General features: G+C 41.5%; 1 protein-coding gene across 6 annotated transcripts in view; it reads left to right on the top strand.

Moving 5' to 3' along the window:
- The window catches only part of KIAA0825 (KIAA0825 ortholog), a 245,961-nt gene extending 222,837 nt beyond the window's left edge, over nucleotides 1-23,124 (top strand). For 3 of the 6 annotated variants that reach the window (XM_085042658.1, XM_085042655.1, XM_085042661.1), the window contains one exon: nucleotides 10,871-20,630. In XM_085042658.1, the coding sequence (XP_084898784.1) occupies nucleotides 10,871-10,994 (124 nt within the window). In that variant the 3' untranslated portion in view covers nucleotides 10,995-20,630. Of the gene's footprint in view, nucleotides 1-10,853; nucleotides 20,631-22,498; nucleotides 22,561-22,974 lie in introns of those variants that run through there. The other 3 variants (XR_014846836.1, XM_085042656.1, XM_085042659.1) reach the window with 3 other exon arrangements.
- Nucleotides 23,125-23,673: the final 549 nt, after the last annotated feature.

The raw sequence follows: 23,673 nt of genomic DNA, 5'->3' as shown, positions 1-23,673 counted from the left end.
GCAGAGGATGAAATTTTATACAAATACCCTTTCTTCTTTTTACTCATATTTTACAAGTCTTTTTGACAGGAGAATATGCTTGTCTGTTTTCTGCAGCACTGCAGCTGGGTTTTAAACACTAGTATTCCCACATCTGAGAAAGAGCATAGGGATGTTAAAAGTTGGTTGGGAGGGACTATTTAAGCTAGAAAAAGTAAGTGTGCTGTTTATTTGACTACGATTTGTGTAAGTTTAGGATAAAAATGAGCCAGACCTGTTGTCTGTCATTTAGTGCTTGACTTGTGTGACATTTCACCCTTAGGGGAAAGGGAGCAGCCAGGTTTTGTCAATTCTCATTGTCAAAAGAAGTGACAAAAGTCAGAGGGTCCACAAAAACTCAACAAGTTTTATTAGTAAATTACACACTTGTCATGGAATATGGGGGAAAATCAATCAATCAATCAATCAATCACCAGTGCTGGTTCCAGCATCAGTCTAGCCAGTGGAAAGGCCAGGGACCTGGGGCATGCACCCAGACTTGGTGGGGGTACATTCTTATAAATCGCTTTTCACCCCCCTGAGGATAGCTATCTCACTTTCTATGCAAATTATGTATCATGCATAGTCTGTTCTTTCAGATCTTTCTGGAAAGGGGTTGGAGGGCCGCAGGGGTCTTGTGGGGGCCTTGTTTCCCTACTACAGTCTATGCCCACTTCTTTGCCTCATTTTGTGGTTGCTCTGTGCTGTGTTGGACTTATCTTCTGGAACAAGAACAAGGATCTGCTCGTGGTGGTTCCATAGCCAGCTGGCTGTTGGTGCTGGAGCTCCTTATCTTCTGGGATTCTACAACCTGTCAAAGGTTCTTATGCTCATAAGAATCTTAATATAGCCATTACAAGCATTTCATCTCTTCCTCTGAAGTGACTCAGTCACTAAAAGATGTTGTAAGTAGACAAAAAGTAATACTTTTACAGAGTGTCCACTTCTATCTTCATGGTTTCAGCCAAGTCTATGACTGTTACAGATACTTAGGAATCGAAAAACTGCTGCTTAGGATGAAACAGATGTTCCAAGTGCCATCTGCAGCAGACACAGTAGGTTTTATGGTCCTAAGGCTCTTTGTAATTTCCAAATCTGTCAAGCTTGTTAAAAATACTGAATAATTAAAACAATTCCAATATATTTTCAACAGTTTAGTCTTTTAATATTTTATCCTAGAATAAAGTGCACGTTGTGCTCCACAAATATGTAGTAAGAATGCTGTTTACTTTGAGCAGAACTGTAGAGAAAATCAGAGTTTCAAAAAGGAGAGAAACATTGCACTAACTTTGGCTTCATGGTCTCATTGATTTTAATATCCCTAATTCCTTTATTTCTTTGGCTGTTCTTTATGCAGGAATTATTCTTTTTCTGAATGCATGGAACTTTGTGCTGATTTCTTTTATTTAGAAATATAAAGGGCATTACCAGGAGTTCAGATATGATAATGAATTATTATGGGTTTTGTCCCTTTGATACCTCAGGCCTATCCCAGTCAGTGTTGATCTAATGCTGTTGTTTAGTGTCACATTCTCCTGAATGTGTAAGCATCAGCAAAGATGTTAACATTCCTGTGTAAAATGCTGAAAATGGCAGTCAATAATTCTCAGTTTCCAGATATTGTAGGCTCTACCTGTCTGCTTTTTTGGGGGGGCACATTCCAAAATTTCCTATTAGTATTTGGATGGTCAAAAAAACCTCTGACTTGAACTTCTAAAGGGAGGACTCCACACCATTGTCCATCATTTATCATCTCTCCTGGTTAACTGGGGACATCCCAGATAACTGGAGGTTGGCCAGTGTGGTGCCCATCCATAAGAAGTGTCAAAAGGATGACCTGGGGATCTACAGGCCTGTCAGCCTGATGATGGTGTCCAGCAATGTTATGGAGCATGTAATCTGGAATACCATCATGCAGCATCTACAGGCCAGCCTTGGAATCAGGCCCAACCACCACAGGTTTAGAAAAGGCACATCCTGCTTGTCTGACCTGATCTCCTTTTATGACCAGGTGACCTGCCTAGTGGATAAGGGAAAGGCTGTGGATGTGGTGTACCTGAACTTCAGCAAAGCCTTTGATACTGTCTGCCAAAGCATTCTCCAGGAGAAGCTGGCTGCCCATGGCTTGGGCAGGTGCACTCTTTCCTGGGTTAAGAACTGGGCAGGAGTGTTGATCTGCTGGAGCGCAGGCAGGCTCTGCAGAGTGACCTGGGCAGGCTCTGCAGGGTGACCTGGGCAGGCTCTGCAGGGTGACCTGGGCAGGCTCTGCAGAGGGATCTGGGCACGCTTGGTCCATGGGCCAAGGCTGGTGCTGTGAGGCTCAATAAGGCAAAGTGCTGCTTCCTGCCCTTGGATCACATCAACCCCATGCAGCAGTACAGGCTGGGGGAAAAGTGGCTGGAGGTGCCCAGGAGGAAAGGACCTGGGGCTGCTGATCAACAGCAGCTGAACGTGAGCCAGAGTGTGCCCAGGTGGCCAAGAAGGCTAATGGCATCCTGGTCTTCATCGGAAATAGTGTGGTCAGCAGGACCGGGGCAGTGACTGTCCCGCTGTGTGTCCAAAAAGGGCAATAGAGCTGGTGAAGGGTCTGGGAAGCAGGTCACATGAGGAAGGCCACAGGTTGAATGAGGGAGCTGCAGTTATTTAGCCTGGAGAAAAGGAGGCTCCGGGGAGACCTTACCACTCTCTACAACTGCCTGGAAGGAGGGTGTAGTGAGATGAGGTTGATCTTGTCTTCCAGTCAGTCAATAACAGGATGAGAGCAAATGGGCTCAAGCTGTGGCAGGGGAGGTTCATTTTGGACATCAGGAAGAATTTCTTCACCTGAAAGGGTTCTTAAATGCTGGAATGGGCAGCTGAGGGAAGTCACGGAGTCACCATCCTGCAAGTGTTCAAGAAGGGACTAAACGTGGCACTTAGTGCTATGGTTTAGTTGACATGGTAGTATTCAGTCAAAGGCTGGACTCAATGATCCTAGAGGTCTTTTCCAACCTTAATGTTTCTGTGATTCTATGATTTTGATTTACTTGACAGATAAGTGATATTCCTGTCATGAGAAGATTTCTGAAATTCAAAAATATGTTAGCAGAATTTTCCAAGATGAAATCCAAACCTTTTAAAGTTCATCATGCAGAGAGACAAAGTCAGGAGCCTGGCAGGTGGGGACTTCGCCAGTACATAAGAGACCCTTCCTCTGTCAATCTCATGTCTCCCATGAGTCATTTGAATTAGAAAGATACAACCATCCCACAGTCACACTTTCTTTCTCCTGTGTTAAGGAGTTAGTCAAATCCTCACTGAATCAATTTATTGCATCATGGCAGCGTGCTGTACACCTTCCCTTGTTCTCCCCAGATCTCTGATCAAAGCTGCAGTGGTTCTGGTCCTTGGTCCTGGCTGGCAAAGGCCAACCTGTTAAACCTTCTGAAGGTATTTTCTTGAATTTTAGCTATTAAATGCATTTTCCTTTTGAAAATTATGTAAAAGCAGCTATATATCTGTAAAAACTGTTCACCATATTGGTGCTTTCTGTCAGTAAAAGTTGTGAATGCAAATTTTTGTGAGTTTCCTGGTTGCAGATATACCACTAGGTTTTGGCTATTGCAACACTAAGAGATTAATAAAAAATAATGTAATAGGCCAATTCCTTTTGTAGTTATATTAAGCAGAAGAAATTTCCACCATCCCTGCTTGCATTAGTAAAGCAAATATTACAATTTAAATTACTCTACTGAGTTAATTTGAGGACTAGAACCTTATGCTTTTAAAACAATATTTGCACTGTAGTATTTAACTTTCTAAAGAATGAAGGAGTGGAAAAATTACAGTAAATATGAGAGATATTAAGGCATTTTATGAAGTCATATTTCAGTTTAATCATTCACGTATTTAGAAATTACTCTAAATAAAATATCCTGAAATATAGTAAAAGCTATTTACAGTTAAAAGATTTTCATGTGTATGCGTTTCAAGTCAATTAATCGGCATGATTTTAAAATGTATTTTATACACAACATTGTGAAGTTAAATGTATTTAATACACAGCATTATGAAGTTAAGCTTTTACAGATGGTTTCCTCAAGTTCTCTTTTCCATTCCAGAGCTCAGCATGCAGTTCTGTAGAGTCACCAGTCTTTGTAGTGAGTTAAAACCAGATAAAATGTGCCTTTGTTTATTCTTTTTTTTTTTTTCTGGTTAATAACAGTTTAAAGAGTGGCTTTGGGCTAAGCAGAGAAAGTAATGATCTTTGCCAATTCATTAAGGAGTGCTATTTCTTCTAGCATTCTCCCTTGCCATTGGTTGCAAGGTGTTGGTCTGCATGATGGATTTCCTAAACTGTTTCTCATTTCTCTTACCTTTCTTTTCTTAGCTTTTGTGGCTTTCTTGTTTCTGGATGTAAATATTAATTACACTGATGTAGGCAATAATATCTTTCTTGGAATTAACTGGGGGAAATTACTAGTTTTCCAGTTCCAAACAGAAACAAACTCTGTCTTTCTGTAAAGGGTTGCAATACAGCAGTGAAAGGCCTGAATGACCAAATGGAAAGCCCACTGTGAACAGAGACCCTGTTTATCTATCTCCATCTCCTCTCTGTTTTTTAGTATGCTAGTCTGAAATTGATTTGTTTGCCTGTGTAAATGTTTACCTACAGATTATTTTTTTCTTCTTTGAGATGGTATCTCTGCATCTATTGGTTATTACATTTTCAGTCTGTCCCTGGGAATCTTCAGGAAGAGTGAGACAGGGTTATGCAAACAGGTACCAATTTTTGAAAGTAAAGTAAAAAGCATTTGCCAGATTTCTGGGCTTGTTGAAATCTATATTTTTTTTGGGTCCTTACAGAAAACTGGGTATTCTGGCTGCAGGCCAGACAGCCGTGTTTTTTCTTTATTATGGTCATGAAAGGACAAGACTTTTTAGCAGCCCATCATTTGCTTAAATTTGGGTAAAACCATTTGTTACCAATACAAGTCAGCTTCCTGGTTCCATTAAGTATTCTGCTTACATAGCACATTTATTTCTGCAAGTTATGAACTGAGTGAAATCCTTCTAACAGAAGGAAAATTAGTATTTTTTTAAATTTCAATGCATTAAGAAGGGGATTATACTGCTGCCATAACAATCTCACGTTTTCAAAATACTAATCTTTTTGTACTATCATAGTAGCCACTTCTTAAAAAATTGAGGCAGTTTCTTGTTGACAAAATGCTAATTTTTTATAGTCCTAAGCCTTAAAACTGTCAAATTATCAAATGCAGTTCCTCAGCAGATATATCTTGTATTAGTATTTGCAGAACGTACATATGCCACAGTAACCCTATTTGAAAGTTTAATCCTTTAAAGTATCTACACTGGGTTTTCAACATTCATAATAGAAAGTCTTTGTGAGTTGAAATCAAAAGGGGAGGGGTAAAGAGAGGGAACAGGAAGTTTATGATGTGAAGAACAGGGTAGTTTTAGCAGATGCATTTCTATCATGTAATCATAGGCAGGTAAGTTGTGTGCATTTGCTGAATGAAACTATTGCTGGCACTATGATCATAAAATACTTCCTATGGTCTCTTGTTATTCTTGAAAAATTATATTAATGCTCAGAATAATTAAATTCCATCCATGATTACTAAGTTATTTTAAATTATTGAAAAGATGTAATCCTTTGAATAGTCACCACCAAGCACTTAGCTTAGACACAGTGTTATTGATCCCATTTTTCCCTAAAATCAGCCCTCCTGAATGCCTTCATCATTACTCTGTTACCTGCATGAGTATAGGTTTGTATGTGTATGTACATACATACTTACATACATATATATATACCTGTGTGTGTGTTTACATATATTATGTATTATATATTATGTATTATGTATTATATATTATATATTATATATTATATATTATATATTATATATTATATATTATATATTATATATTATATATTATATATTATATATTATATATTATATATTATATATTATATATTATATATTATACATTATACATTATATATTATGCATTGTATTATATATTATGTATGTGAATATATAGGAATATAGGTATGTTCTATGCATATATATTTGAAATATATGCATTTACACAAGTATACAGTGTTCTTAATTCAGAAGGTCAGGTAAGCAACTTCATGCATGCATTAGACATTATGGGGGTAATCTAAAGAAGCAGTGAAATGATGGGGACTGTCAGCATACTTTTTACGGGTACACTGAAAATTTTTCTCTGCATCTCTGTGAACATACTTACTTAACTTTCTGTAATTCAGTAGAGAGAAACAAAAGTTATCACCAAAAAATAGTCACGTACAGTGATTTATATAAATGGATATCTTGATGCTATTTGTAAGCAAGGAGAACACATTGATACATTGCTAAGGAAACCTGAGCTGGAATCACTTGGTCTTCCTGGGATACTGAGTACTTCTCCCTTGCACTTGGTTAGGTCCTGGATGTGCAAGCCAAGACTTCCTTTCTTGCTTCTTATTTATGAGGAGAAACAGAAGCCCTTCCAGTGTTAGTCATACTCTGACCTCATGATCTAAGGTCTAAGCTGACCAGAAGAAAACTTCAGTGATTCCTATATTTATCTGTGCTGATGTGTTTTGCTATATCTGTCTGAAAAAATACCTTTTTTTTCCTTGATTAGCTGCATGCAACACAGAAAGGAACAGCGTATAGAGAAAAGTGTTTAAATGATTCACGTCAGGTTCACACAATATGTCATCTAAATTACTTAATATTTCAGCATATTTTGAAAACATATTTAAAATTTTTAATTCTCTATGTTCAAAAGTTATTATTGGCTTGAATTTTTTTTATGCTGCCCTAAAGATTACAAAGGTGATGGTATTTTCCTCTAAACATGTGCTTTCTTTTAAATATGAATGATATACTAAAAGTGGGGCTTTCTGGACACTTGAACTCATCTTTTTATGGTTACATGACCTCTAAGTAAAATGTAGGTGGTGATATAATGGATTGGTTCAAACAATTCTAATATCCTTTTGAAATGCTGATTTTATTTAATGTTCCATGATATAGCAGACTGAAATAAAACATGTGCCACCTCTGAATTTTAAATTTTCTTTTCTAAGAGCCGTGTTACTAATGATTTGAAACAAAAGAAGTGTGCAAGTTGGCTGTTCAATTGATGAACCTTGCATTTCAAAAGTAATTCCTGATGGTAATTTTATTCATATTCACATTACTTTAAGTGGCTAGTTGGATTTGTATCAATTCCTACTGCCAGAACAATTGTCACACAGTTCTGATTTGCTAGTAAAAACGTCTATTTTGTACAAAATTTTTACTAGTAAATGTTGACTTGTAACGGCCTTCTTCGTCACAGTCCAGTAGTATTTTAAAAAACTTTATTGTCCCCAGACTTTAAGCATAAAAGTGGGAAAAATTCTCAATTAGATGAGGGACCAGGTGTTTGTTAAGCTCATTTCATAGATCTTTAATTCATGGATACTGTCAAGTGAGTACATAGAAGACATTCTTATCCTCATTGGACCTGCTTAAATGCCTTAAAAATAGACTACTTTTGGATAAGATGAAAATGTATTAGAATAACTTGTTATAAAGTGAACACTAAAGAATGTCCAAACTGCATGATACAGAAGATTTTTACCAATACTATTGTTTAAGATTCAATGAAATGTGCTGACAAGAATGAAATCACTGTATTTAAAAAGAATTGCCCCAACAGGCTGAGTGTGATTATTAATAGACGCCCAGCTGCTGCAGCCCCGATCAGGACAGGCAAACAACAATGCATATATATACCAAATGATCTTCATTGCCTTTGATGTTGCCATTCCATAAACTGGTATCACAGACTGTATCAGCTGTATCTGGGCTCCTGTCCCTGATCTGAAGAAGATCACTATCATGGGCAGATGGTTCCATATATACGGATGCATATACAAGGTTAGGTGCCACACAGCCATCACTGGACCAAGCAATGTGGTGACCAAGAAGTTCTGTACCCAATATAGAAATGTTCTGGTCAAAATTGTTATTTTTTCACTTTCTCTCTTGAGCCTCTTTTAGTTGGGCGCCAAGTGTGTCTTCATTTAAGGCAGTTTTACAGGGCAGAAACCCTGCAATAAGTTACCTCCCCTTAGTTTTCTACCTCTCCCCTCTACCAATAAGGAGAGACAAATGAGAAGATACAGGTGAAAAAAAAAACCCAAACAGATTACTAAAAGCAAACAGCAGTAACCAATAAATACAAAGGCAAACAATTCAACCTGCACCCACAAATGCAGAGGAGGTCCCCCTAATTCTCCTGGGTAACACCGAAAAAGAGGCCATGCAGCCAAGACAGGGAACAAAGGAAACAACACAGCAAACGAGCATCCGTTGTTCCAAAACTTCCTCCTTCCCCAAGCAACAACGGGAGCGAGGGGGAAAAAACAAAACCCTAGGAAACATTTTCTCCAAAAGGAGCCAGTGCCAGTCAGAAACGCTGGAAGAAGCTGGAAGAAGCAGATGTAGGGCCAAGCCGCTGAGCTGCTGGGGACTCGCGGCGCGCTCGGGCCCTTGGGTCAGGCGGTGTCCCGAGCAGCAGCGGCGCGCAGGCCGCAGGAACAGCTCCCCTGGCGCCAACAGCGCTGGTCGCCATAGCAACCGTGGCAAGGGTCGCTGTCTGTCTTTTTTTCCCTCAGCTCCTGGGAGGCCGCGGCTAGCAGCCTGTCAGAGCGCCCCGCTTTCCGAGCTTCTCAGGAGTCTGGAAGGAACAAAACAGAGCTCCACGTGTCCTGTCCCTGCTTTTAAAGAGACCCAGCGTCCCCTTCCCTGTCCGTAGGACGGGGTAGAACACACAGGTTCTGCTTCCAGCTCTGGGTCTTAAAGAGACATTAAAATACCTTGCACGGATGGATGTAGAAAACATACGGAATACACGATTTTGGGTCATCCCGATGCTAAACGCTGCCTCCAATCTCTGTAACTGTGACTGTCCTTCTAAGCAAACAGTTCCTCTACTTAGAAATGTGCAACAAATCAAATTTATTTAAGTTTATCAGTTCAGCTGGTGCAGTGGTGTTTCTGAAGGGCTCTGAAGACCATAAATTCAAATTAAGGCTTGCACAACTTCTTTCTACGTTTGAAGAGAATGTACATTGCCAAAAGGAAAAAGGGAAACCAGTCACCCTCATAAACAGCATTCACCAGAGATAGTTGCAAAAGTGGCTGTACTGAAGGCTCATACAGCCAGATTTTATATCATGAACCACAGAATGAAGTAGGCAGACATAGCAATTAATTGTGCGTAATGTTAATATTCACGTAAGCTTAAGTATGATAGCAATCACATATGGGTAGAGTAATAGGAAGTTAATTATTGGAAAACTCTGTTCATAGGAATTCAGTGCTTATAATTTTATTCATAGTATGCTTTGCTTTTTCTGATACTCCTTCAGGCAGTAATATGAGTTGTCAGATTCAGTTTTGAAGGTAAAGGTGTGAAGGATATATGCTAATTTATACATGTCCATTGAACATATTTTTTCCTAATTGTTTTTTAACAATTAAATTTTACTACAAAGCACTTATTCTTCTGGTTTTAGTAAGCTTTTAAATAGATACAAAAAGTGTACATCATGCTCTATTGCCAATAATGACTGTTCTCTTCAATATGAGGAATGCAATATAGTCATCCAATCATTCTGTATTTTGATTTATTTACCAATCTAAACTTGTGTATGGCTTCTGATTTTTGTAGTCTGAATGAGGACCTAAAAAGTGTGGGGACAAGATTAGAGTGTTGCTCCTGACAGTTTCCTAAAAGCAGTCCTTGTTCTGCTGAATTTTACATCTCCTATTTTTGAGCATCATCCTATGGCTCATTTATAACCTGTTAGATTTAATACTTGAAAATGTGATTTCTGGTTTTAGTATTGGTGCTTCACCTTTTGTCTTCAGCTGGTCTGAACTGGGAGCTTACATTTTATTATCTACTTAGAACAGAATGAGATTAATATTAAAGGCATATCAAATTCTTAAATATCCACGGAACTTGTGAGAGAGATGGAGCCACAGAAATGAGCACTGGGTAGGCACAGAGTGCTACAAAAATAGTGCTACCTATCAGCGCTATTGCTGCATTTATTACCCCATTTTTCTTTAGCAAATATTGCATGACTTTTAAGGTTCTCTATTTGACTACTATTAAAAAAAAATCACCTTCATAGATTTTTCAATTTTCTGTTTTAGTTTTAGTAGTATTACCTGTAAATCGTAAACTAGAAATGAGTATTGAACTGTATGGGAATACATGGAGAAGGAAGAATGTGATGTTGTTTATTTCTGGTTAGATATTTATACCTGATGGTTGAAGAAACAAAGGGCCAGTCAGTTTTGTATTTTGTAAAATAGTACTGTCACTGCCAGAGAATTATGACAACTCACATTAAATGTTTGGGTTTGACTTCATGTGATGACATTTCACTGCAAACTTAGAGATTATTGAGAGCATCTGCTTAACTTCCAAAACGTGTGTTAGCTCTTCCACTTTTTCTCTGCAAGTTTTACAAGGTTTCCACCTCTGCCAGTGTGTGTGTGACACATAAAATGGGAAAAAAGTACTGTTGGAGTAAATATAACTAAGATTTTGTAGTAGCTTTGACAATTTGTGTCAATTGCCTCATGGCCATGCCAAGTTCTGTGTTGCAAGGTTTTGGGGGGCTGTATTTTGTATGATTCAGTAATTTCAACTGGTCTAACCACTGCTGGGGAGGGCAGTGAATTGATAGTATCAAGTATTTTTTTACTTGTTCTAAAGACTAGTTTAAAACACATTAAAAATTAATAAAGTGTTCTTTTTCTTTCAGGTGGGAGATGAAAGAAGATGCAGATCTTGAAGATGAGGAGAAAGTTATGGTAGAACACTTAAAAAATGTTTATTTGACACAAGGGACTCCTCTCTCAGAGGAAAAAAAAGAACAATTACCTTGACAGATTTCAGGTAGCACCTTTTTTCTGAATTCAACAAGATTAACTTAATGCCATAACTCACACTAGAAGGCTCAAAAATATAAATCTTCTGTAGGAGTTTCAAACTGAAGAGTGTTCCCCTGTTATTGTCTGGTCACCCTATCCAGGCAGCAATTGTTCACACATGCATAAGGTGAGGAACAATATAAGAAAATGTCAGTGTCATGAAACAAGGAGGGTGTATCTCAGTGCTGCAGAGGCATAAACCTGAATGACAAACTAAGAATTGTTTTAAAAATATGAAACTCACTCTGAAAATAATGAAACTTTAAACACATACTAAGCAAATACTCTTGGTTTCCATCCACCACTTTGGAGTTGGAGTCAGCCTCTTCCCAGTTAGTGTCACTCAAGAACCTTTTCTCTCCTTTGGTGCTTGTTTATTAAATCACCCAAAATACATGAAAGGCACAGGTATAGACCGTACACCTGCAGTCCTTTTTGACTTCCTCCAGGATGAGTATGCTTGGCCATTGTCCCAATTAAAAATGCATAGGCTTTACTGCCCTCACAAATCCTCACTTAACATCCAGTGTATTTTATGGCTTAAAAACACATTATAGAGAAACTGTAGAAGTTTTGAGAAGCATTTTGTATAGAATTATTCACAGCCAGTGCTGAGGATTATCTTAACAGTGAATGGAGAAAATAATAAATAATAAATAATTTATTTTTATAAATATAGTAAAAGTTCATTTTCAAAGTAATCCTGGTTTGATACCCAAAATTTTTTGAATATTGAATTTTTTTCTGAACACTAAATATTTTTCTTACACACTTATTAAAACTATCAGCATGGCATTATTTTTTTATTCAGAAGGGATAGTTAGAATTTTTTTAGCTCTACAGAAATAATGCATAATTTTTCTGTTAGTTTCTTTCATCAGAAGTCCAATGAATCTTCCCTGCCTGATGAAGGACTCTGGCAAGATCTTGCTAAGTGTGCTATCTGAGCAAAGTTATTCATGTTTCCAGCACATCGTCGTACAGATGCTATTATGGACATAACTTAGACCACTTGAATAGGGTGAAGGCATGCTTTTTTCCCTAAAGGCTTCAGCAGCATCATGGGTAACCAGATTACTAATGCTGATAAGGGTCTAATCTGAAATGCAGGTTTTTCCTCTCTTAATTGCTCTTTTTTCTTTCATATAAAGTATCAGACCATTTGAAATGAAAATGTGGACAATTGCATCTTACAAATCTCCAAAGATCTTGTTACAACACTGCATCAACAAAAGGACTGTGAGGCACTGGAGCTTAAAAAAAGCTCAAAATATTAATTAGAGAATAAAGTAGACATTTTCATCTGCTGCCAGTGTAGTAATTTCAGATCATAAAGAAGTGATGAAGTGTAAAAACCATTTGTCTTTGCTTTGTGTTTCACCTTTGAAGATTAGTGGTGAACTTCAGGTTTAAAACGCATCTACAGGGATCTTTCATGATGGCAAGTTTGGTATTCTGACAAATGAGGCACACATAGTCCAAGCCATACAAATAATGTGTTAGTGTATATGAAAACTGGAGTTTGGAATATTCTCTCCTATTTTATCAAAATCTATTGTACATAATTAACTTTTTGTATAGTCACATAAAGTGCCTATGTGGTGAAACTGGTTGAAATACTTCTTGTGAAAATGCTCCCCTTCTGGGAAATACTAATCTGAAGAGGATAAACTTTGCAAGTGAATAAGCTAATTGAGAATAAACCCCCTCACTTACACTTAAGTGGGAATATCCATACAGGGAGTTATTCCAAACTAGTTATTGTCCTCTAAATGCACAACACACTGGGTTCTGGAGTAATCTGTAAGCAGTCACATTTTTTAAAAAATCATTCTTTATGCCCCTTCCTCCTTTCTCTCCCTGGCACATTAATTCAGCAATAAGCCACAGGGCAGCATTAGGACTGCTTTTGTCTTTCCCTTTATGATTATGGAGTACTGCTGACCCAGCTAACACAGCCCTGCCAAGCACACCAGCAAACCATGTCCCAGATTACCACAGCTACACATCTTTTAAATTCCTCCATAGACAGTGACTCCACCACTATCCTGTGTGGCCTCTGTTGGGGATTGATAACTTTGCCAGTCAAGAAATGTTTCCTGGAATCCAAGTTAAAACTACCCTGGCACAACTTTGAGCCATTTCCTTTTATCCTATCACCTGTAACCTGGAAGAAGAGGCCAACCCTCACCTGGCTACAACCTCATTTCAGGGACTTGTACAGAGTGATAAGTCTCTCTCCCCTCAGCCTCCTTTCCTCCGGGCTAAACATGCCCAAATCCCTCAGCTGCTTGAGATCAGATGTGCCCCAGACCCCTCCTCAGCTCAACTGCCCTTCTCTGTACATGCCTCAGAATCTCAATGGCTTTCTTGTCATGAGGGGCCCAAAACTAAACCCAGAATTAACCAGTGCTGAGTAAAGGGGCGCAGTCACTTTCTTGGTCCTTCTGGCCATACCATTTCTGATAAAGGAGAAGATAGCATTGGCCTTCTTGGCTACCTGGGCATAATCTGGTTCATGTTCAGCTGACCAGCAACTGTTGACCAGCAACTTTTCTGCTTTGCTGCTCTCCAGTCACTCTGCCCCACACCTATGGCATTGATTTGGGTGTTGTGACCCAAGGGCAGGATGTTGATCCTCATTCCACTGGCCTCAGCCCACTGATCCAGCTTGTCCACGTCCCTTGTAAAGCCTTCCAAACCTCCAGCAGGTCAACACACCCGCTGAACTTGGTGTCATCTGCAAACTGACTGAGGATGCCCTCTAGTCCCTGGTCCAAATAATTGATAAAGTTAGTAAACAGGATTATCCCAAATACTAAACCCTGGGGGATCTCACTTATGACTGACCAATGACTAACATGCATAAGAACATAACAACATACAAGCTGAAGCTTTGCACAGTATTTTATTTGAATGTTTTCCCTATCCAAACCTATATATGTATCTTTGTCTTGGGGTGATTTGATGATGACACTCTATTCCTGATCGTCGGCTAATGCCCAGAAATAAATGCTGTTGCTTTAAGCTGAGTCCAGGGGCGGGGCGGGAACCAGAGGAACTCAGCGCAGGTTTTCTTCAAGCGCTTAGCTTCCAGCGGGCTCGGGGTGTGCTGGGGGCACGTGTTACATTGTTGCTCTTAGCTAGCTTGGTTCTTGCTAGCTGAGGGACGAAGATTTTCCCTGGACTACAACAGCAACCCTATGGCAGCTTTGGTGGTTCTTCTGGAACTCTTCGGCTTAGCTCTTGTCTGAGATCACACCATCGGCAGGGGCTGCCCGGCGCCGACCAGCGGGGAAGCTGCGGGGACACCTCGTCTCAGCCAGACCTCGGGAAACGCTGAGCCAGCAAAAGAAGGGACTGTAAAATCCACCAGTTTCATCTGCAGCGAAGAGGAGACCAACTACGTTGGAGTTCACCAGGCTCCCATCTGTTTTCTCTTGTCCCCGACCTGCTGGGTGGACTCTTCTTCCCTCACTGGGGACAAAGCCATCCGTCAATTTGTTCCCTGACACGTGGCCAGTGAAGTTTTTTTGTCCCTTCCCCTAACTTTTTCTTTTTTTTGTGTTTGTTCTTCTGCTGGTGGGGGGGCGTATGTGTGTATGTGTGGGTAAGGTTCTGAAGGTTCAGTTTCTAGCAGTTAATAATTTCTTTTGTGTCATGTGGGCACTTTATCAAATAAAGCTTTTTTCTTTTCTTTTGACTTTTACCAATCAATATTTATTTCATATCGTCAGGAGGGGATTGCTGAGAGGAAACACTCATTTCAGAGTGTTTTCTCCCAAAACTTGTCTCTAAACCAAGACAGAATTTGGTGCCCAACAAATTTTGGGGGGGGGGGGGAGGGAAGGAAAATAATAATTACATTCTGGTTTTAAACACCAGAATTAAATACACTTTGTGTTGGGGTACAGTAGTCAGTGGTTACCATGCTTTCTGATGTAATAATGTCCTTCTGGTACCTAGGCATGTTTGCCTATCTACAGATAGGGGCAATTTTGTCCCTGGCATATAACTTTTACAGATCAGGAACTCGAATCAGGATTGCCATATTGATGTGCCTGGTAGTACTGATTTATACAACTTTAACAGAGGTACTGGGAGCTGTTGAGAATGTGTATGCTCTGTTGTTTCTCCGTCCTTGTCTTGGTAGCCTGCTTTGGGGGTTTTATAGTAATTACACTCAGTGTGTTTGGGGAAAAGTAGGGGATGATGTTTCCCAGCCCTTCGTCTCCTTCTTCCCCTTCAGATGTGGCACATCACATTTTGAGAATGTTCAGTTTCCCCTGGATGTTAAAGAGACCTCCTTTGTGTTGTTTCATCTGGTAGGTGTCCTCCATATGGTCTGCAGCTTCTCTAGAATCAGGGCTGAGATTTCCAAAGGAGCTGTCCAGACACCTGCCCCAGTCATGGAAAATTCTAAGTGGTGTGGGGTATGGGAGAACATAGGCCAAACCCTGAAGGAATTCTCTGCCCCGCTAGCTTGGAATTTCCCCTTGAACAGATTCAGAATCCAGCTGAGGTGGGGAAATACCTGAAAGAGAAGAGCAATGACAAATCTAATGAGAAGAAGAAGCTCATTGCGGTATGCTGGGCCCTGGCTAATGCTTATTGCACACTGCTAGATAAGCCAAGTACAGCCTCTGCAGGTAGAGCCAGAGGGGCTGGAGGATAAATCAGCAGACACCCCAGTCACTCAGGCTGCAGCTAAACCAAACAGGGAGCCTAAGCCAATAGCAGTTGCTCCTGTTATTGGCTTAGGAAATGGAAAAACAAAAAAAGGAAACACAAAATCAAATCCATTTGCCCAGTGAATGATAATGGGGAGCCAGGATCCTCACAGCCAGCAGAGGAATCTGTACCAGAAATCATTACTGAGTCTCTGTCCATAGAAAACCTTTGTGGCCTAAGAACAGATTACACCCGATGGTCTGATGAATCTATATTGTTTGGTCTGCATCTGGGACACCACAGGTGATGGTATGATTCTGGACTGTACTGAAGTAAGGCATTTGGGATCCTTGTCACATGATGCAGGTATCGACCAAGGGATGGCAAGGGGGTGCAAAGCTCTCAGTCTCTGGACACAGCTCTTAAGAAGTGTGAGGGAAAGATACCTGTGCCCAGAAGATCTCCAGCTGCAGCAAAACTCATGGAAGACCACAGAACAAGGGATTCAATGCTTGAAAGAAGTGGCAGTGATGGAGATAATTTTCTCAGATGGCCGAACAATTAGGAGTCCAGACATGGTAAATGCACACCAGTGATGTGGCTTAAACTCGTTTGACCTGGGCCACCAGAATATGCCTCTGCTTTAGCAATGATGAAGTGGAATGAGACTGTGATTACTATGGTGAGGAGGCTGCGGGCGTATGCAGATACTGTGCATGGCCCAACACTTGCAAGAATCTCAGCTGTGGAAACAAGTCTGTCAGACAGAGTGCATACAGAAAATGGAAGACAAGATGGTGGAGACTCATCAGAAACTCAGGAAGAAGATTAAAGAGGACCTTCTCCAAATCTCGTCAGCACAAACCAGAGGCCCCACAGACCAGAGGCCCAGACGCAGATGTCCCCCAGCTAGGGAGAGAGGGTACACTCCATGAGGTGACCTGTGGCTTTTCCTGTGTGACCATGGGGAAGACATGAGAAGGTGGGATGGAAAACCAACTTCTGTCACTCATGGGTGTGTGAAGTGAAGTGAAATGAAGTGAAGTATGGCAATACTTAGACAGGAAGTTCCACCAGAAGAGAGGTAGTTCGTTTGCCATAGCTGAGCTGCCAGGCATAACCAAAGAGAGGACAACAAGTCCAATCCCCTTAAAGGAGCTTCTAGAACATATGCCCAGGAAGGGAATGATAACCAGTACTAGAGGGGCCCTGCCTCTAGCCAGGTAGAGGCCAGGGAAAATCAGGTCTTTTGGACTGTGTGGATCCGATGGCCTGGCACATCAGAACCACAAAAATACAAAGCCTTAGTCGACACTGGTGCACAGTTCACGCTAATCCCTTCGAAACATATGGGTGCAGAACCTGTTTGTATCACTGAGGTGACAGGGACATTGCAGGCATTGACCCTGCTGGAAGCCTAGGTGAGCCTGACTGGGAAGGAGTGGCAGAAACGTCCCATTGTGACTGGTCCAAAGGCCTCATGTATTCTGGGCATAGACTTCCTCCAGAATGGCTGTTTCAAAGACCCAAAGGGATTCAGGCTGGCCATTGGAATAGCTGCTGTGGAGACAGAGGGCATTAAGCAATTAAACACCTTGCCTGGGCTGTCCAAAAATCCTCCTGCAGTTGGACTCCTGAAGGGGAAAGAGCAACAAGTACCAACTGCCACCTCTACAGTGCACCTCTGGTGCTACTAAATGAATTGAGATGCCTTGGTTCCCATCCACAAGATGGTCCGTGAGCTGGAGAGCCAAGGGGTGGTCAGCAAGGCCCACTCATCCTTTAACAGCCCCATCTGGCCTGTGCACAAATCTGACAGGGAATGGAGATTGACTGTGGACTATCGTGCCTTGAATGAGGTGACTCCACCACTGAGTGCTGCTGTGCCAGACATGCTGGAGCTCCAGTATGAGTTGGGAGTCCAAGGCAGCAAAGTGGTATGCCACTATTGACATTGCAAATGCATTTTTCTCCATTCCTCTGGCAGCAGAGTGCAGACCTCAGTTTGCTTTCAGCTAAAGGGGTGTGTAGTACACATGGAACCGACTGCCCCAGGGGTGGAAGCACAGTCCCACCATCTGCCATGGACTGATCCAGGCTGCTCTGGAAAAGGGTGAGGCTCCAGAACATCTGCAGTACATCGACGACATCATCGTGTGGGGGAGCACAGCATTGGAGCTATTTGGGAAAGAAGAGAAGATCATCCGGATTCTTCTGGAAGCCAGTTTGGCCATCAAAAAGAGCAAAGTCAAGGGGCCTGCCAAAGAGATCCAGTTCCTGGGGGTGAAGTGGCAAGATGGACAGTGTCAGATTCCCACCGAGGTCATCAATAAGATCACCACGATGTCTCCACCAACCAGCAAGAAGGAAATCCAAGTTTTCTTAGGCGCCATAGGCTTTTGGAGAATTCACATTCCCAAGTACAGCCAGATTGTGAGTCCTCTCTACCTGGTGACACACAAGTAGAATGATTTCCACTGGGGCCCTGAACAGCAGCAAGCCTTCACCCAGATCAAGCAGGAAATTGCTCATGTGGTAGCCCTTGGCCCAATCAGGACAGGACCAGAAGTGAAGAACATGCAGCTGGGAGCCGTGGTCTCTCCTGGAGCCTTTGACAGAAGGTCGACCACTGGGAGCTGAAGTTACAGAGGGTCCGAAGCCAACTTTACTCCCACCGAGAAGGAAATCCTGGCAGCCTATGAAGGTGTCCAAGCCACCTCAGAGGTAATCAACATGGAAGCACAACTCCTCCTGGCACCCTGACTACCAGTGCTGGGGTGGATGTTCAAAGCAGAGGTTCCCTCTACCCACCATGCCACCGATGCCACATGGAGCAGGTGGATTGCCCTCATAACACAGTGCGCCTGTATTGGAAACCCAAATCGCCCTGGGATCTTAGAAATAATCACAAATTTGCCAGAAGGTGAAAACTTTGGTCTGACTGAAGAAAAGGAGCAGAAACAGGTGCTGAGGAAGCTCCACCGTACAACCAACTGCCAGCAGAAAAAACACGCTATGGTCTTTTCACTGACAGTTCCTGTTGCATCATAGGGATGAACTGGAAATGGAAAGCAGCCATATGGAGTCCCATATGACAGGTCACAGAAGCTGCTGAAGGAGAAGGTGAATTGAGCCAACTTGCTGAACTCATAGTGATTAGGTTGGACCTGAACATTGCTGAAAGAGAGAAGTGGCCAAAGCTCTACATCTGTTCTGATTCATGGATGGTAGCCATGCTCTGTGGGGTTGGCTTGAAAAGTGAAAAAAGGCTAATTGGCAGCTTAGAGGAAAACCAATCTGGGCTGTTGAGGAGTGGAAAGACATTGCTGCCCAGGTAGAGAAGCTACCTGTGAAGTTCCATCACGTAGATGCCCATGTCCCCAAGAGTCAGGCTAATGAGGAACACCGAAACAATGAACAGGTAGATCAGGCTGCGAACATAGAGGTGTCAGAGACAGACTTGGATTGGCAGCACAAGGGGGAGTTGTTGCTAGCTCGATGGGCCCATGATGCCTCAGGCCATCAGGGCAGAGATGCCACCTATAAGTGGGCATGAAACCAAGGGGTGGATCTAACCATGGACTGTATCTCCCAGGTTATCCATATCTGTGAGACATGGGCTGCCATCAAGCAAGCCAAGCAGGTGAAACCCCTGTGGTATGGTGGGCAGTGGTCAAAATACAAGTATGGGGAGGCCTGGCAGATTGATTCCATCACACTGCCTCAAACCTGCCAAGGCAAGCGCTACGTTCTCACAATGGTAGAAGCCACCACTGGATGGTTGGAGACTTACCCTGTGCCTCACGCCACTGCCCATGATGCCATCTTGGGCCTTAAAACACAAGTCCTTTGGGGGCATGGTACCCCTGAGAGAATTGAGTCAGACAACAGGACTAATTTCAAGAACAGCCTCATAAACACCTGGATTAGGGAGCATGGCATCAAGTGTGTGTACCACATTCTGTATCATGCACCAGTTGCTGGCAAAATGGAGCGATGCAACGGCCTGCTAAAAACCACCTTGAAGACTCTAGGTGGGGGGATCTTCAAGAATTGGGAGCTGCATTTAGCAAAGGCCATCTGGTTAGTTAACACCTGAGACTCCACCAACCAAGTAGGTGCTGCCCAATCTGAGCCCCTGCTTACAGTAGACAGAGACAAGGTCCCAGCAGTACGTGTCAGAGGTCTGTTATGGCAGAATGTTTGGATTAATCCTGCCTTGAGTAAAGACAAACCCATCTGTAAGGCTGTCTTTGCTCAGGTACCAGGTTGCACATAGTGGGTAATGCAGAAGGATGAAGAAACATGTTGTGTACCTCAGGGAGATTTGATTTTGGGTAAGAATCGCTTGTAAGGCTGGAATGTCTATGTACCATTGCTTGCTGGATGTCACTGCCACTATTTGTATATGTATAGATGTAGGGCAAGAAAACAAAGGAGGTTTAGTAAAACGAGAACAAAGACCACTTGGTTAAAGAAAGGAAGCTTATTCCGATGAGCTAGGGAGAAGATGTAACAAAGTTTCTAAAAAGTAACAGATAGAACCTCTGGAGTTTGCAAAAACTGTAACAGTAATGCTTGTTCTGAAGGAAATGTTCCCAAGCTTCAATAATTCTATTGGCTGTCTAAAGAGGTGTTGTTTTAACCTGATGGCAAAAGTATTATAAAAATGGTATGCTTTTCCAATAAATGTTCTTGGCCTTATGACTGTCTGGAGACCATGCTTTTTGCACCCATATGCCGCAAATGGTGCCCATACGTGGGGCATGAAATCTCTAAGACGATTCTGGACCAGTGGTGTATTGCCAACTGAACCAAAGGGGTGGATTTCAAGAATCATCGAGGAAGTCCTTCTCGTCACGAGCAAAGGAGCAATTACAGGTCAGTGTTGTGAGCAGTTGGGGAAATTACATCTTATAAGATAAACAAAAAACAGAAAACAAACAAAAAATACAAAACAAAACAAAAATATATATAGATATATAGAATGGGGAATAATGGAAGTAAAACAGAGACTCTTCATAAAAACTGTTTATTACGCATTACAAGGGAACAAGACTGTAAAATACAAGAAGGCAAGCTTAGACAACTCGTTATGTGGGTAAAGACTAATTGTCTGTGGTATGAAGTAAAGGAATTGTTTAATCTTGAAAACTGGAAATGAGTGGGTGACTCTTTAAAGACTCATCAATCAGGGAACCATGAAGCTAATCCTGATGAATTTATTACATGGTGAATTGTTTATTCTGCACTATGATCTTTTCATGAGTCAGATCAAACCAATCAGCCAACAGTAAATCTGTCGGCAGATTCTTCTTCTGAATCAACACCACCACTTTCATGTCATGGTTCGGTAGTTTTGCAAAAGGAGGAAGGAATTAATGAAAAGGAACCAGAGAGCAATCCCATAAATCTAAAAGACTGTAATTTACATCCTATTGGGACACTGCAGCTGATGGAAACTACAGCTGTAGCACCTTCTAGCGACTCAAGGGTGCCAAAATGGCAATTAAATCCTCCACCTGATGTGACTAATAATGAAGTTTTGCTGTCCTCTGAGCCAAAACCCTTTTTAGGCACCTGCAAAAAACAAGCAATAGATTGAGGGGATGTTGACATGCTCATTGCTATGCCAGTAGTTTAACACAACAGGCATCCTCATCATGAGCAAATTTCTTATGATATGGCTAAGGAGTTAAGAAATGCTATGAGTAAAAACGGTCTGCAATCTTCCTATACGATGAGACTTACAGAGTCTATTGCAGAAAGCTATGTAATGTTACCTGCTGATTGAAAATCTTTATTTGAATTGGTTATGACACCAGCACAGTACTTGATTTGGTGGTCAGAATACCAAGATTTATGTCAAGAGCAGGTGCTGGAAAATATGAACATTGGCAATGCTGCAGCAACAAGGGATTATCTAGCAGGAAAAGGAGCTCAAGCATCTATAAACCTCAGAAACATTTAACCAAGGCCCCCAGAAACATTTAACCAAGGCCCCCAGAAACATTTAACCAAGGCCCCCAGAAACATTTAACCAAGGCCCCCAGAAACATTTAACCAAGGCCCCCAGAAACATTTAACCAAGTGTGGGGAATTGTTATGAAAGCTCTGAAAAAAGTGCCAGATATTAATAAGGCTGAACCTAGCTTTTCTACCATAAGGCAAGGACTCTGAGAGGCTTACATTACTTTTATTGTCTCCAAGCAGCTGTGAATAGGTAAGTTGATTCAGCATCTGCAGCAGAAGCTTTACTGAAATCCTTAGCCTATGAAAATGCTAATACTAACTGTCGAAAGGCAATTGATCTGATCAGAAGCAAACCTGATACTACTATAATTGATTTTATCAAAAACTGTGCACATATTAGTACAGAACAACACAGAGCAGATTTGTTAGCAACTGCTTTGGCTCGACAACTATGAGTGGCTCAGGCAGTAATTAAATGCTTTGACTATGGAGAGGAAGGTCATGTGAGAAAGCAGTGCCCCAAGAGTGAGCAAAGGAAAGAAAGACCTAGCAAGCTGAGCCCCAGACACAAAACAAGCTATCACTGGAGTAGCCAGTGCCATTCTAAATTCAACCAACAAGGAAACCACCTGCCAAAGCAGGGAAACTTGAAGGGAGGCGTGAGATCCAGTGCCTCTCAACAAAACAGGATCCAGCCACAGCTAGTCCCCACAGCTCCACCTATGTCAGGGGAACCCCAGACAGTGCCTGTTTAGACTTGGCAGTTTCCACCACAACCACAATAAATGACACATTGGTTCACCTTATACTTACAGGCTTAACTGGACCCCTTCCTTTTAAACGCCATGCATTGCTTCTTGGGAGATCGTCATCATCTGTAAGTGGACTTTTTATTTTACCGGGAATCATCAAGTCTGATTCTAGGGGTGAAATAAAAATCAGGGCATGGAGTCCTAACCCACCCTGTACTGTTCCAGCAGGATCATGCATTGCTCAACTATTGTGGAATGCACACATGCCCTTTTAAAGAATATGCTTCTTAGACACAAAAGGGGGAAACCCCTTGGTGTAACATCTCAGGAACAATTGGACAAAGCAACTTTTGTTTTAAATTTCTTAAATATTTCCAGATTTGATAACAAAACAGCAAGCAAAAGAAGGTTGTCTCCTGATGCTTTGACAGATTCTCAACCACTTGTTTATTATAAAGACTTACAGAGTGGACAATGGCTAGACCCAGTGTCTTTGATAACATGGGGGCATGATTATGGTTGCGTTTCTCTATCCAAAGGAGCTCATTGGCTACCTGCACAGAACATCAAACCTGCTGCTGAAGGAATGAAGACTTGAAGGCATCACAATTTTAGTTTAGTAACCATCTACAATGGGTTTAGGCACAACATACCTTTTTGTCATCCTCAGTGGATTCTCGAGGATGGTGAATGCAGCATGGGTCCCTCAACCAAAGACCAATGTTTGGCTCGCATTAGCTAAAGCAATTAACCAATCCATCCTTTGTATATCCATGACCAGTGCTGGTGATCCATTTCAGACATATCTGGTTGGCATTCCTTTGATGAAAGATGAATGGAACAAGTTATACAACCAGGTACACATGATTGTACAGCTCCAGGTAAGCATAGATTGTCATGGTGTTTGGGATCATGGCAATCTAATGCTGACCAATGTGTGGGATGGTGCCTGAGCACTGCTAATGGAGACATGAGAAGATTAAGTGACTTCCTTGATCTTTCACTGCAACCTCCAGAGCTGGATATGCTAAGCTCTATAAAAGCTCCTGTATGTTTTTATCTCAATCACACTAATAGTCCAAATACAGACAACACAGGAATTGATGTACATGGCACTGGCATTTACCATAATACCTCTGCCTGGGGTACTCCCTCACAAGTCACCACAAAAATCAATGCAATATGTCAGCCTGATAACATATGTCTAATATGTGGCAACAGAGCATGGAAAAATATTC

This window comes from Lichenostomus cassidix, chromosome Z (genome assembly GCF_008360975.1).
Source record: "Lichenostomus cassidix isolate B80296 chromosome Z, HeHo_3.0, whole genome shotgun sequence".
Taxonomy (NCBI): domain Eukaryota; kingdom Metazoa; phylum Chordata; class Aves; order Passeriformes; family Meliphagidae; genus Lichenostomus; species Lichenostomus cassidix.
Note: the sequence above shows the minus strand (reverse complement) of the source record. Positions and strands in the feature narration are given on the sequence as shown.